This window comes from Amblyraja radiata, chromosome 25, assembly GCF_010909765.2.
Source record: "Amblyraja radiata isolate CabotCenter1 chromosome 25, sAmbRad1.1.pri, whole genome shotgun sequence".
Lineage (NCBI taxonomy): Eukaryota > Metazoa > Chordata > Chondrichthyes > Rajiformes > Rajidae > Amblyraja > Amblyraja radiata.
In genome coordinates this window covers 22,027,383-22,040,178 of record NC_045980.1, presented here as the reverse complement: position 1 = coordinate 22,040,178, position 12,796 = coordinate 22,027,383, and the positions used below count along the sequence as shown (strand labels likewise).

General features: G+C 40.5%; 1 protein-coding gene across 1 annotated transcript; it reads left to right on the top strand.

Annotated features, from left to right (window-relative positions):
• The first annotated feature begins 7,646 nt into the window (after positions 1–7,646).
• Positions 7,647–8,500, top strand: acyp1 (acylphosphatase 1). The gene has a single exon (XM_033043396.1). It carries the CDS (start codon positions 7,799–7,801, stop codon positions 8,102–8,104), a length of 306 nt encoding a protein of 101 aa, XP_032899287.1. The 5' UTR covers positions 7,647–7,798; the 3' UTR covers positions 8,105–8,500.
• The last annotated feature ends 4,296 nt before the right edge of the window (positions 8,501–12,796 follow it).

Below are 12,796 nucleotides of genomic sequence, written 5' to 3'. Positions count from 1 at the left end.
ACTCATGCATCTTCCCCAATACCGATGTAAGGCAAACTGGTCTATAATTCTCTGTTTTCTCTCTCCCTCCTTTCTTAAAAAGTGGAGTTACCCTCCAGTCCACACTGATACAGTCTATAGAACATTAGAAAATTATCGCCAATGCATCCACAATTTCTCGGGCCACCTCTTTGAATACTCTGTGATGCAGACCATCAGGCCCTGGGGATTTATCTGCCTACTGTCCCAAGAGTTTACCTAACATCATTTCTTGACTAATGTGAATTCCCTTCAGTTCCTCTCTCCCACTAGATCTTCGGTCCCCTAGTATTTCTGGGAGATTGTTTGTGTCTTCCTTAGTGATGACAGAACCAAAATACCCATTTAACCGTTTAGCCATTTCCTTGTTTCCCATTATAAATTCACCTGTCTCAGATTGTAAGGGACCCACATTTGTCTTCACTAATCTTTCCCTTTTTACATATCTGAATCCAGTGAATTCGTGCTGCGTGATATTTCATCATATATCATCGTTAACCATTACTTTATTTAACCAATATTTCACATTTTTGTTAAACCCTTGTAATAATAATTAACAAAGGCACGTGTTCCTTTCATGAGATCACTACGCACTAAGATACGATATTCAAGCAATGGTTCCATTCAGTCAATTATGATTAAGAACTTTTCCACCATTAAACTCATTATAGCCAATTTCAAAAGGATACAATGCTGGAGTAACTCAGCGAGTCAGGCAGCATCTCTAGAGAGCATAGCTAGGTGAGGTTTTGGTTTGGGATCATTCTTCATATGGTCTGTCTGAAAATGTTTCCTGACGTGAAACATCACCTATTCATGTTCTTCAGAGATGTTGCCTGACCCGCTGAGTTACTCCAGCACTTTGTATCCTTTTGTGTAAACCAGCATGTGCAGTTCTTTGTTTCGACGTAGCCAATTTCAATCTAGTCTCCCCTGCTTTTTCCACAAAGTGCACCTCGAGCAGTTCTTGCCAGATGCTAATCATTAATGTAAAGACTGGCCAGTTTCTCCCATTCTATCCTTATTGATTCAGAACAGTAAAGTCAATTGCCATTAACCCAATTAAGTTTCCATTATTCAACATAAGATCAGCTACCTCAGCACAGACCTTGGTAATTTCATCCCCATGTAATTTGACCTATTAAAGCGCAAACCATAAAAAGATCAGATGAAATTAGGAAAATAGATAAATAAAGCATTTGTTCTGCTTTGGTTTCCTAGCATACATTATTGGGTTGACGTCATGGGCAGCAGAAATTTGAGCATTTTATATCCAGACCAACAGCCAATTTCGTTTTGCACAATATTCTTGTATGTACCATTGTCACCACTAGAACCCACTACATGACGATTAAAAGTAATTTCCTGTCAATTCAATTTACCAAACCTCTTGTTAATGACAGGATATAAAATTCTACTACTTCAGGTTTAATCAAAAACAACCATTTTATGAAGTGAGCTGCACAGATATGAAGTACAATATTAAGCTGAGTTTGACGGAGAAAAATAAAATTGCTGTTTTATGGGAACTACTAATAACACCAGGTAAGCCGTGCGTAATATTCTGAATCTAAATTGAACAAATTTAAAATTAATGAATGCATAAAATAAATTAAATGTATATCAAATTGGTGTCAATGCAGATTATCTCATAGACAGGTCATTTGTAATGCAGCGTAGAGGTAAGTTCTCTGTGGTATTGTCAAATAGTTGTAATGTTGAACTGACAGCAAAAAGCAACTGTTAAAGGTTATCAGCAAAGCTTACCATGAGTCAACAAAATCAGTTCAATGCCACCTGATGGAAGATCAGCAGATGTGCTTCTATGGCATGCATATATAAAATAATCATTTGAAACTGGCTTTAAATTGGCAAGATACTTTCACTTCTGGGGGAAACCAGAATTGGGCTCAATAACTCATAAGTAATAAATCCAGTATTTCAGGAGCAATCTCTTTTCCCAGAGGATGACTAGAAATTGGATCTCTACCATGGCATGATTAAGGCAACTAGAATCAATAAGGGGAATGGAGAATCATGGAGTCATGCAGCACAGAAACGGGCCCTTCTACTCAACCCATCCATGCTGGCCAAGATGCCACATCTATGTGAGTCCCATTTGGCCACATTTGGGCCATATCCTCCAAATCCTTTCCTATCCATAAACATTTTAGGGAAAAGAATTACAGTATATGGTAGTGTACTGTATCAAAAGGCATTGTTTAAAAAATGTGCGCAACAGTCCTAGTGGCCCATTCCAGCCAAATACCCAGTTTTTGTGCTGTAAGAACATCAATATGTTTAGCACGAATACACTAAATGTTAAGTTTTGGTCATTAAAACCAAAATGTTAAAATACAAACTAAATTAAGGTTAGCATAAAAATTAAATATGCATGATTGGATTTTGTTTGAAAATAAATGTTACCATTTATTGTTAAAAACCTATAACCCATAGAAATTTGTTTACACATGACAATTTCTTTAGGGCTATCTGATCATAAACAAGCCAAAATGAATGGGCATGGAGCAAGTACATATTTTTGTCTTTAGTTCTACGTGCCATTTAGGAAGAACAAAAATAATTCATTCTATTTTGCAAGGTACAGAATTGGAAGCTGAAAATCATAAGCAGATGGATATTACACATTTGATGGAATACGTAATGATTCTGGTGAAAGAACTAAATCTGGAAAATGGCTCTTTTAAAATTATTCTTCACACCTTGTGAATGACGGGGATAAAAAAAGAGCTTCAGTGAGGGTTTACATCTATTTTGGAATTTAAGAAGTAATCTCTCTAACTAATCAGGTTGCAATATTTTAATCGGTACAGCACGAAAGGTGATTTTGCTCCTGCCTTTCTCGAGAGATGCAATCCAGGTTAATTGAATACGAGTGACTGTAGAAAACTCTCTGGGCACTGAAAATAATAAAGAAAATTACAAGTTTTAATTACCTACCAAATTAGAAATTTAAAATACGTTATACTTAATATAAATTATGTATATTTCTCCAATTCTCCTTTAATTATTGAACTTTTATTGCCAGATATGTTTAACATATTGAAGAAAGGAGTGGATTTTGTTCAAAGACACAAAAAAGAAATTATTTGTTGTCTTAAGATGACGCAACCAATCTGGTCACACTTGCGAATCAAAAAAGTCATCACTAAAGATCAAGAGCGTGAGGTTGGTTCTCACATTACCGATACTCAACAAAATAGAGCCCTTGTTCAGTTAATAATGAAAAAGGGAGAAGAAGCAGAAGAAGAACTGTACAATGCTCTACTTGAAAATGATCCTTATTTTGTGAATGATGTGGAATTTAATTATTCAGACAAATTATGTAACAACTGTTTAAAAGAATGGAGTTTGGCTTCTTTACACAAAGATAGTTTATCTGTAAAAGAAATTCATAGCAAAAATAGAACATGGCTGGCTCATTTGGTTTGTATGTTCAGTGGCATGATTGCAGGTTATTTGCTTGGCTACAATTTTTCATAAATTATTTTTGCAGATCTACAGTACAATACACGTTGAAGCTCTCTGATAATGGGTGTTCATCTTCCAATGAAAAATGTTGTTCTTTATTATAACTATATCATAATCTAGGTTTTATCTCTCCAATAATAACCTCCTCTTAATGCAGATGTACTAATGCCTCTGCCTCAACAGTGGCCATTTATCAATCATTTGTTTTAGTGATATAAATACTGTAAAATTATTTGGAATTAATAATCTTAATTTTATTTCCCTCCTTCCTTAAACAGTTATAAACATTTATTTGTTTTATTCTTTATTCTTAACTACAGTGATGTTTGTTCTATGACATCAAATATTTATAAATAAATGTCAAACAAAAATAAAAATCTCCTTGCAAGTTACTTGTGGTGTAATTAAAATTAACCCCTTGATTTTTAATATGCTGCTATATTGTTAACATTTTCTCAGAAGCAGATAGAAGATACAAAGACCAGATGAGAAAGTGGGAACAACATGACCCTAAAAGAAACGGCAAAATGATTAGTCCTGTCCATGACGAAATGGAAGTAAACAGAATCAAGATTATATTTTCCAGACATTTTCAAGCGTGCCCCTAAAGTTACTGCTGCCAATCACTTTCGTTCAAGACCCAACTCCCTCCGTATCAGCTCTACCTTGGTTACTAAATTGTTCAAACAAAACCCAACATAAGCTCAAGGATACAGCACACACATTGCAGTTCTCAGGAGACACACAGGACTGCAAATTGCTGCTCAATCTACTTCTCAGCTGGTCGAGCAGCATTTCTGGGGGGAAATTGACAACCCATGTTTTAACCCATGTTTTTGGACAGGATCAAATGAAGGGTCCATTCCCCTCCGCAGATGCTGCCTGGTCTAATTGTTTGTTGTAGCCTTGAGGATTAAATACCGACTTAAAAAATGTCAGATAACCAGATTTTCTGTTTCTGATATCAGGTTATAAATCTAGCATTAACTCAGATTTTCTTTCTCCATTGATGCTGCCTGACCTGTTGAATATTTCCAGTATTACCAGAATTTCAGATTTCAAGCATTGCTGTATTGAACATCTTAGTTCTAGGTTGTTGTTATTCTTTTTTTTAAATCTACATTCATCACCCTCTACAGATACCTCCTTCTCGCAGATCAGCTACAATTATCAAATGTACAGTACTCTCTTAGAAAGCATAACTGGATTATCTTGGTCTCTACACAATGAGACATTCTCTTTGTTCTCTCCAATCATAGATTCATAAGGCATGGAAAAGGGTCCATCAGCCCAACTCATCCATGACAACCAAGATGCCCCATCTAAGCTAGTTCCATTTGCCCACATTTGGCCCCTATCCCTCTAAACCTTTCACATTCATGTGTCTGTAAAGGTATCTTTTAAATCTTGTTGTTGCACCTGCCTCAACTACCTCCTCTGGCAGCTCATATACATATACCTACCACTCTGAGTGCACAAAGTTGCCCCTTGGGTTCCTCTTAAATGTTTCCATCTCACCTTAAACCTATGTCTTCTGACTTCAGAGATACAGCATGGAAACAGGCTTTGCCCCACCAAGTGCACGCCAACCAGAGATCAACCTGTGCACTAACACTATCCTACACACTAGGGACAATTTATTGGAGCCAACTAACCTACAAACCTGTACATCTTTGGAGTGTGGGAGGAAACCGGAGCACCTGGAGAAAACCCACGCGGTCACAGGGAGAATGTGCAAACTCCATACAGACAACCTCTAGTCAGGATTGAACACCGGTCTCTGGCACTGTAAGGCAGTAACTACCGCTGTGCCTGCATGAACTGAAATTTTCAATACTTATTGGTTTTTATTTCTGTAATTTTATTTTTACCTTTGGATTACTGAGGAAATAACAATACAGACACAAGAGAGACTGCAGATGCTGGTAGTTGGAGCAGAAAATAAACTAATGAGGAAACTAATGTCAGGCAGCATATGTGGAGGTACAGTTAATGTTTCAGGCCGAGACCCGGCATCAAGATTTAAGGATGAAGGGGTGGGCTGTGGTAGGAACTGGGAAGCATTAGGTGTATCTCGGTGATAAGCAAACCATGCGATGTTATACCATTCTGAGAAAGGAACGTTTCACTATCAAAGTGATATAAAATGTCACATTCCCAATTTTTTTTAGTCGGTTCTAGTCCACTTTATTCATATTATCTACAGCAACCAGCTACATAATTCAATGCCTTCATTTATGGCGCCAAACACTTTTACTCCAGCTGAAATGGTTTTAAATTTTATTGTAGTTTCAAATTTCCCATGTTTCCGTATATGCACCTGAGACATGAAAGATTGTGGGATCTATAGTTCCATCCGACGCAATGGTGACCCCTTCTCCACCGGTTCCACTCTTCACTCCATCCTATCCCCTGGTCCAATCCCTCTCGACCTATGTCCAAGATACTCACACGCCTTTGTCTCTTTAATGACTTCTGTTTTCCAGGCCCTTGTTTCCGTATCTTTAGTAAGGACAGTCAGTCTACACCTCCATCCCCCGCCAGGAAGGCCTTAAAGACCACCATTTCTATCTCGACTGCAGAACCAGCCAATTTCCCTCTACTCCCTCCAGCAGAGTTGGTCCTCTCTCTCAACAACTTCTCCTTTGACACCTCCCACTTCCTCCAAATCAAAGGAGTAGCCGTGGGCACTCGCATGGGCCCTAGCTATGCCTGTCTCTGTGTAGGGTACGTTGAACAATCCTTGTCCCAGGCATGCACTGGCCCTATCCCCGAACTTTATTTCCGCTACATTGATGACTGCATCGGTACTGCCTCCTGCACCAGTACAGAACTCATTCCCAATTTCATTACCAATTTCCATCCAGCACTCAAATTCACTTGGACCACCTTCAACATTTAACTCCCTTTTCTTGATCTCACCGTCTCTTCTTCTTGCGTATGGCATGCACAACCTAAAGTTGTAGGACAACTTGTTCTGTTTGATCTTGTTTGTGCGCGCCAGGTTGATTGCATTCGTCGAAACAGGGTGGACCACGTGAAGGTTGCAATCTGCCACCCCATCTCACCGTCTCCATCAGAGGAGATAGACTATCAACTGATGTCTTTTATATACCTACTGTATAAACCACACTTCTTCCCACCCTGCCTCCTGCAAAGATTTTATTTCCCTACTCCCAATTCCTCTGTTTATGCCGCATCTGCGCCCGAGATGGGTTCCACATTAGAACAACCTAGATGTCCTCATTCTTTAGGGAACGGGAATTCCCCTCTTCTCTCGTAGATGAGGTCTCTTCAGTATACGATAGTTCCACTCTTGCTGCCCCTCTCCCCAGTTGCAACAGGGACAGAATTACCCTGGCAGGAGATGAAACACCTGCCCCTATACCTCCTCCCTTGTTTTTGTCCAGGTTTCAGGTTAGGCAGAGGTGCACTTGCACCTCCTCCAAACTCATCTACTGAATCCGTTGTTCCTTGTGTGGACCTTTATATATCAGCGGTAGCAAGCACAGACTTGATTTTGCTGAACACTTCGCTCAGCCCGCCTTGGCCAACATGATCTCCCAGTTGTCAAACAATTTAACTTCCCATTCCCATAATGACCTTTCTGTCTTGGGCCTCCTCCATTATGAGAATGAGGCCAAGCCCAAATTGGCGGAACAGCATCTCAAAATTTGCTTGGGCAGCTTTCAATCCAGTGGTTGATTTTGATTTCTCCATCAAGTAACCCTTGCATCCCCCCTCTCGGCCCCCCCCCCCCCCCGCCCCCGTCATCGTACTTGTTTCAGTATTGTCCTGTGGAGTTTCATTATCTGTATAATTCGTTATCACCTACCCCGCAGCCAACAATGGACCATTGTGGGCTCCACCTTTCCTTGATCGTATATACTTTTTTGCATATCTTTCTTTTTTTTAATTTTATTTATTAGAAGTACAATACAGTGGTACCTTTTTTCAGGTGCCAAATATATGTTGACATGATACATTCTATGTATGTACAACATTTTTTTTTTAAAGAAATGAGAGAGAAAGATAATAATTTTACGTATCTTTCAATCATTTGTTCTATATCTCTCTATATCACGGTCTATAACTCTCGTTTGCCTTTCCCCTGACTTTCAGTCTGAAGAAGGATCTCGACCCGAACCATCACCTATTCCTTCTCTCCAGTGATGCTGCCTGAACCTCTGTTACTCCAGCTCTTTGCGGCTGTCTCTATGACGACGGTCGGGTTGTCAGACGGCCACCCTCACTCAGCGGGAAGCGGCGGTTGCTGAGGGCAGGAGCGATGGCGTCGGGCGGTGAGGGCCGGCTGCTCTCGGTGGATTACGAGGTGTTCGGGAAGGTGCAGGGAGTCTTCTTCCGAAAACATACGCAGAAGGAGGCGAAGCGGCTGGGCCTGGTGGGCTGGGTGCGGAACACGGAGCGAGGGACGGTGGAGGGGCGGCTGCAGGGCGCCGAGCAGCCGGTGCGGGCCATGCAGGCCTGGCTCCGAGCCCAGGGCAGCCCCCGCTCCCGCATTGACAAGGCCGAGTTCAGCAACCAGCGGCCGGCCGATCGCCGCGATTACCCGGACTTCCAGGTCGTCAAATGAGCCAGGCTCCGAGGCCGCAGCTCCCTCGCTCCGGATCTGTTTCCACTCCGGTTTTTCCACCTCGCGTCGGACCCAGAGCAGCTCCACCACTTGTCTCAAGTTGCTTTCGGGGTCGAGGATTGCCCGTGGGGTTTGCTCAGGACCCTGTTCGGTTCAGTTTCCGTGTTTGGCTCTGCTAAATTCGTGTTAGGGGATTACCGTGGTCATTTCCACGCTAATTACAAAAGCCTTCGTCGTGGTTTACTTTCGTATTACCATATAAATGTCCTGATTCTTTCCAAACGCATTGGAGTTGTCGCAGTGACAATTACATTAATTAGTCATTATTACAAGTTCTGAATTGTTGCAGGATTACAAACTAAAAGGTGTTTTCTTCCAAGAGAAGCTACGTTTGAACATTTGCATTTTCCCATTAAAAAAAAAAAAGAAATTAAAAATGTTTAATATCAGGATGTCACCCTAATACTTGAAAGCCCCACGACACAGCTAATTGAGTAAATTTGAATACGCATATTGAATTGTTTGTTCATTGAATTCTGAATGGTGCACGATTGCATTGCTATTGTCAAGATGACCTATTAAAGGTTGAATCTGTTTTCCAGGTCGTGTTCTTAAGGTGAATGGTAATGCATCCCAAAGATCTAGGATCTTTGATGCATCCTATGGTGCTGAATACGGGTCTTCGGGAGTCAGGTGCCAAAACGAATATTCCTGCTTCATTCATCCATTGTTTTTGTTTGTAATAGTCACTGTCTTGCTCATTGCAGCAAATGCACATCAACATGATTTGAATATTTTGTCTGAAGCGAAATTATGGCAATTAGAATGTCACTTTATTGTAAGGTTTTAAGTGGTTTATAACGTGTGGCGAATTGGCTTCACAAAGTTTACAATATTTGAAATAAATATTATTCAGTGTTAAATTTTCTGAAACTTGTTTCCTTGAGTCATTTATATATTTAAAGCAAGTGATCCCAAGGGCAAAACTAATTGTTGCTGTTTGAAAGTTTCTGGCTGGATCTAAATGTTCCAAATTATTATTTTTTAATTGTTCACAATCATGCTAGATAATTGTACAGGTGATAATCTAAGGTTAGAGTTAAATGTTTAGATGTTAAAATTGAATAATGATTATATTTAATTCTGTTGGGAGTTTACGACTTGGGAGGGTCCCTGGTAACTCAAGGTAAACATTGAGAAATAGCATTACATGAATGGTATATACCCAATTTCGTTTTAATTCGGGAATACTGGAAAGGAAATTTAAGGATAGGGTGCAAAAGAGGCAACAAACAGAATCTCATAGCAGAAAGCCAAGGTGAAGTCTTGGATATTCAGGAATAGTAATAGTCCAGGGTATTGTACAGAGCAGACATATAAAGAAAGCAGAAAATAGGAGGTACACAGTTAAAGTTTCTGACCTGTACATTGCACGAGCAATGTGTGAGAAAGCTCGATATTATTGGTGAGACAGATAAAAACTGAGAATGCAGACTAGCTATTCCAAGGATGTGTAAAACGAAGGTTTTGTACTAACCTGACCCTGCTGTACCACAACACCCCAAGGAAGGTTTTGATGAAAGCCTGGAAGCCATACATCACTTTCCATGTGTCTGGAGCCATCTCTCAGTGAAAGCAAACATTTATGATGAAATTTGCCTCTGCCTCCAGAACAGTAGAGCGGCCTTCACATACTTGAGGAGTATTAAACGTCCAGCCAAAAGAGTGATCCCTGCACTCTTGAATGTCTGGGAAATGTGATCTACCAGCAACAGTACATCAGAGCAGTGCAGATGTATCACCATTGGTGCCTCTGCAATATGCACCATGCATTGGCATGCACTTCTTTTGCCTTAGAGGTTTATCCAGTTTCATTTTAAAAGGCAAAGTTGAACTTCAATCCCTATACTCTCACATTGTGCATTCTACATCATAAGCACTGGGTATCTAAGGAGGTTTTTCAAGTCAACCTTGGATCTTTTGCCAATCAATTCAAATCTGCCTACTATATCTTTGATTCCACAATTAAGGAGGACATTACCTTCTATTGAATCTATGAAAACCCTTAAGATTTTATGCACCTGTAATTCTCTCAGTAGGCTTGATTTGTTTCTCTATTTTGCATGCAATTCCTCATCTCTCGAATCCTTTAAATCTTATTTTGTGTCTTACAAGGGACTTCGGAATCCTTCAAATGTGTGGGCAGAACTCAACTTAACCAGTGTTGTATGACAGTTGAGCATAACTGTGCATCTGTGCTCTAAAGTTTTGTGTTTGAAGACCAGGATCCAATATGTTCAATTCATCGTTTTCTCAACTTGCCCATCCACGAAAAGTTTATTCTCATAAACAACTAAGTTACTGTACTGCATCACCCATTTTAATTGTATCAACTGCCTATCATTTGTTAAAAATTAAAATAGTTACTTTTATGTAATGCAAATTTTTTTTTGACACTACTGGAAAGGATGGAGAAATGCCACAATGCAAATAAGTTTATTGACACTGCTTGTTGCTCGAAGGATTTATTCAAGGACAATGCTTGTTGAATCAGAAATCGGAGGTGCAAATGTACTTGGGAATGCTGGTGCAGGATTCTCAAAAGGTTAATTTGTAAAATTGAATTGTAGTAAAGAAGGCAATTTGAATGTTAGTATTTATTTTGAGAGGATTAGAATATAAAAACAGGGATCTGATGCTGATGCTTTATAAGGGACTGGTCAGACCACATTTGGATAATTGTGAGCAGTTTGGGCCCTATATCTGTGGAGGGATGAGCTGGCTTTCTAGAATGGTCCAGAGGTGTTTTATGAGAATGATCCCAGGGATGATTCGGTTAACATATTATGTGCGTTTGACAGCACTGGGCCTGTACTCGCTGGAGTTTAGAATATTGAGCAGGCCCTTACGAAGCTTTTCAAAAAGGGGGGTGGCATGACAGGATTTGCGGAACCAGGGTTGGTTTACAGGGCAAGGCCAAAGAATGCCCTTGCATTAGTAGAGGTAGTGGTAAATGGCAATATACATTCAGGAGCACCTGTTCCGTTGTTTTGCACAATCCGCAGGCATTGCCACTTTCATTTTACTACACATCTTGTATGTGTATGTGACAAATAGACTTGACTTACCTTGACTTGACGACAAATGATTTCCTGTTGTTCACAAACAAGGCACAAGGTAGGCAAAAGACGCCATCCACATGATCGCTATATACAAGCCAGGGGTATGCTCGTAACTAGTCAGGGTTAAATCTTCGCCAGCATCCATTCTTATGGAAGGCACAATATTTGTATGTTGGACCCAGTTTAAAGTGATTCAGTATGAGGTACAGCTTCTGAGCATCTGAGAGGTTGGCAATAGCTTTAGCAGCTTCTTCATTAGTTGTGGTAGAATTAAGGAGAACTAGACCAAGTGAGCGCGGGGGGGGGGGGGGGTGAGCGGGGGTCCAGCGCGGGCAGAAGATGGTTGAGCGCTCAATGGGTGAAGTACAAATGATCCCGCCCTGGCCCACTGCGCACGCGCGGAGAGACTGCGCCATTTTGCATCGCTCGCTTCCCCAACTGCGTAGGCGCGGATGGGTGCATTTGAGCTCCGATTTAAAAAATAAATCTTACTCTGGGGGAAAAAAGGGGGGTGTGGTCGCACCCAGCGCACCCCCCCTTCGGACGGCCATGTTGAGGGGGGACCTCATTGAAACTTACTGAATAGTGAAAGGCTGGATAGAGTGGATGTAGAGAGGATGTTTCCACTCATGGGAGAGTCTTTGGCCAAAGGGAATAGCCTCAGAATAAAGGATGTATCTTTAGAAAGGAGATGTGGAGGGATTTCTTTAGTTAGAGGGTGGTTGATCAGTGGAATTCATTGTCACAGAGCTGTGGAGGCAAAGTCATTGGGTATTTTTAAAGCAGAGATTGGCAGGTTCTAAGATTAGTAAGTGTGTCAAAGGTTATGGGGAGCAGGTAGAAGAATAGGGTTGAGAGGGAAAGATGAATCAGCCATGATTGAATGGCGGCGTAGACTCGATGGGCCGAAAGGCCTAATTTTGTTTGTATGACTAATGAAATTATGAATTTATGACTATATTTAAGAGGGAGTTAGATGTGGCCCTTGTGGCTAAAGGGATCAGGGGGTATGGAGAGAAGGCAGGTATGGGATACTGAGTTGGATGATCAGCCATGGTCATATTGAATGGCGGTGCAGGCTTGAAGGGCCGAATGGCCTACTCCTGCACCTATTTTCTATGTTTCTATGAGCATGGACAAGTCGGGCCGAAGGGCCTGTTTTCATGACGTACAACTCAATGACTGCAACAAAGCTGTTGGAGACCCCAAATGTTGGATGCAGAAGAGTATTAGGTGAAATAACGAATATAAAAAGCCATACTAAATCATGTAATAATTGCTTAACAAAGCTATTTTTGAACATTTTATAAATATATTTCTTAATGCTTCCTTAAAATGAGTACATTTGGCCTTTACATTTTCCTTGGTAAGAGAATAAATGCACAAATTTAAAAATTGTCACACATAATTATATTAAACATTATTAACATTTCAATGATAATAATAAGTATGGACTGGCCAAATTTTGTGCCTTCCACCACAGTGATGAATGCTGTGGTGGATGTTTGTGTTACATTTTGTGTGTTCTTTATTATTATATCGCTGCTGACAACCCAAAATTCCACCAGCC

What these genes read in the sequence shown, in the direction of transcription:
- acyp1 (XM_033043396.1), top strand. Translation starts at nt 7,799, where the DNA reads ATGGCGTCGGGCGGTGAGGGCCGGCTGCTCTCGGTGGATTACGAGGTG.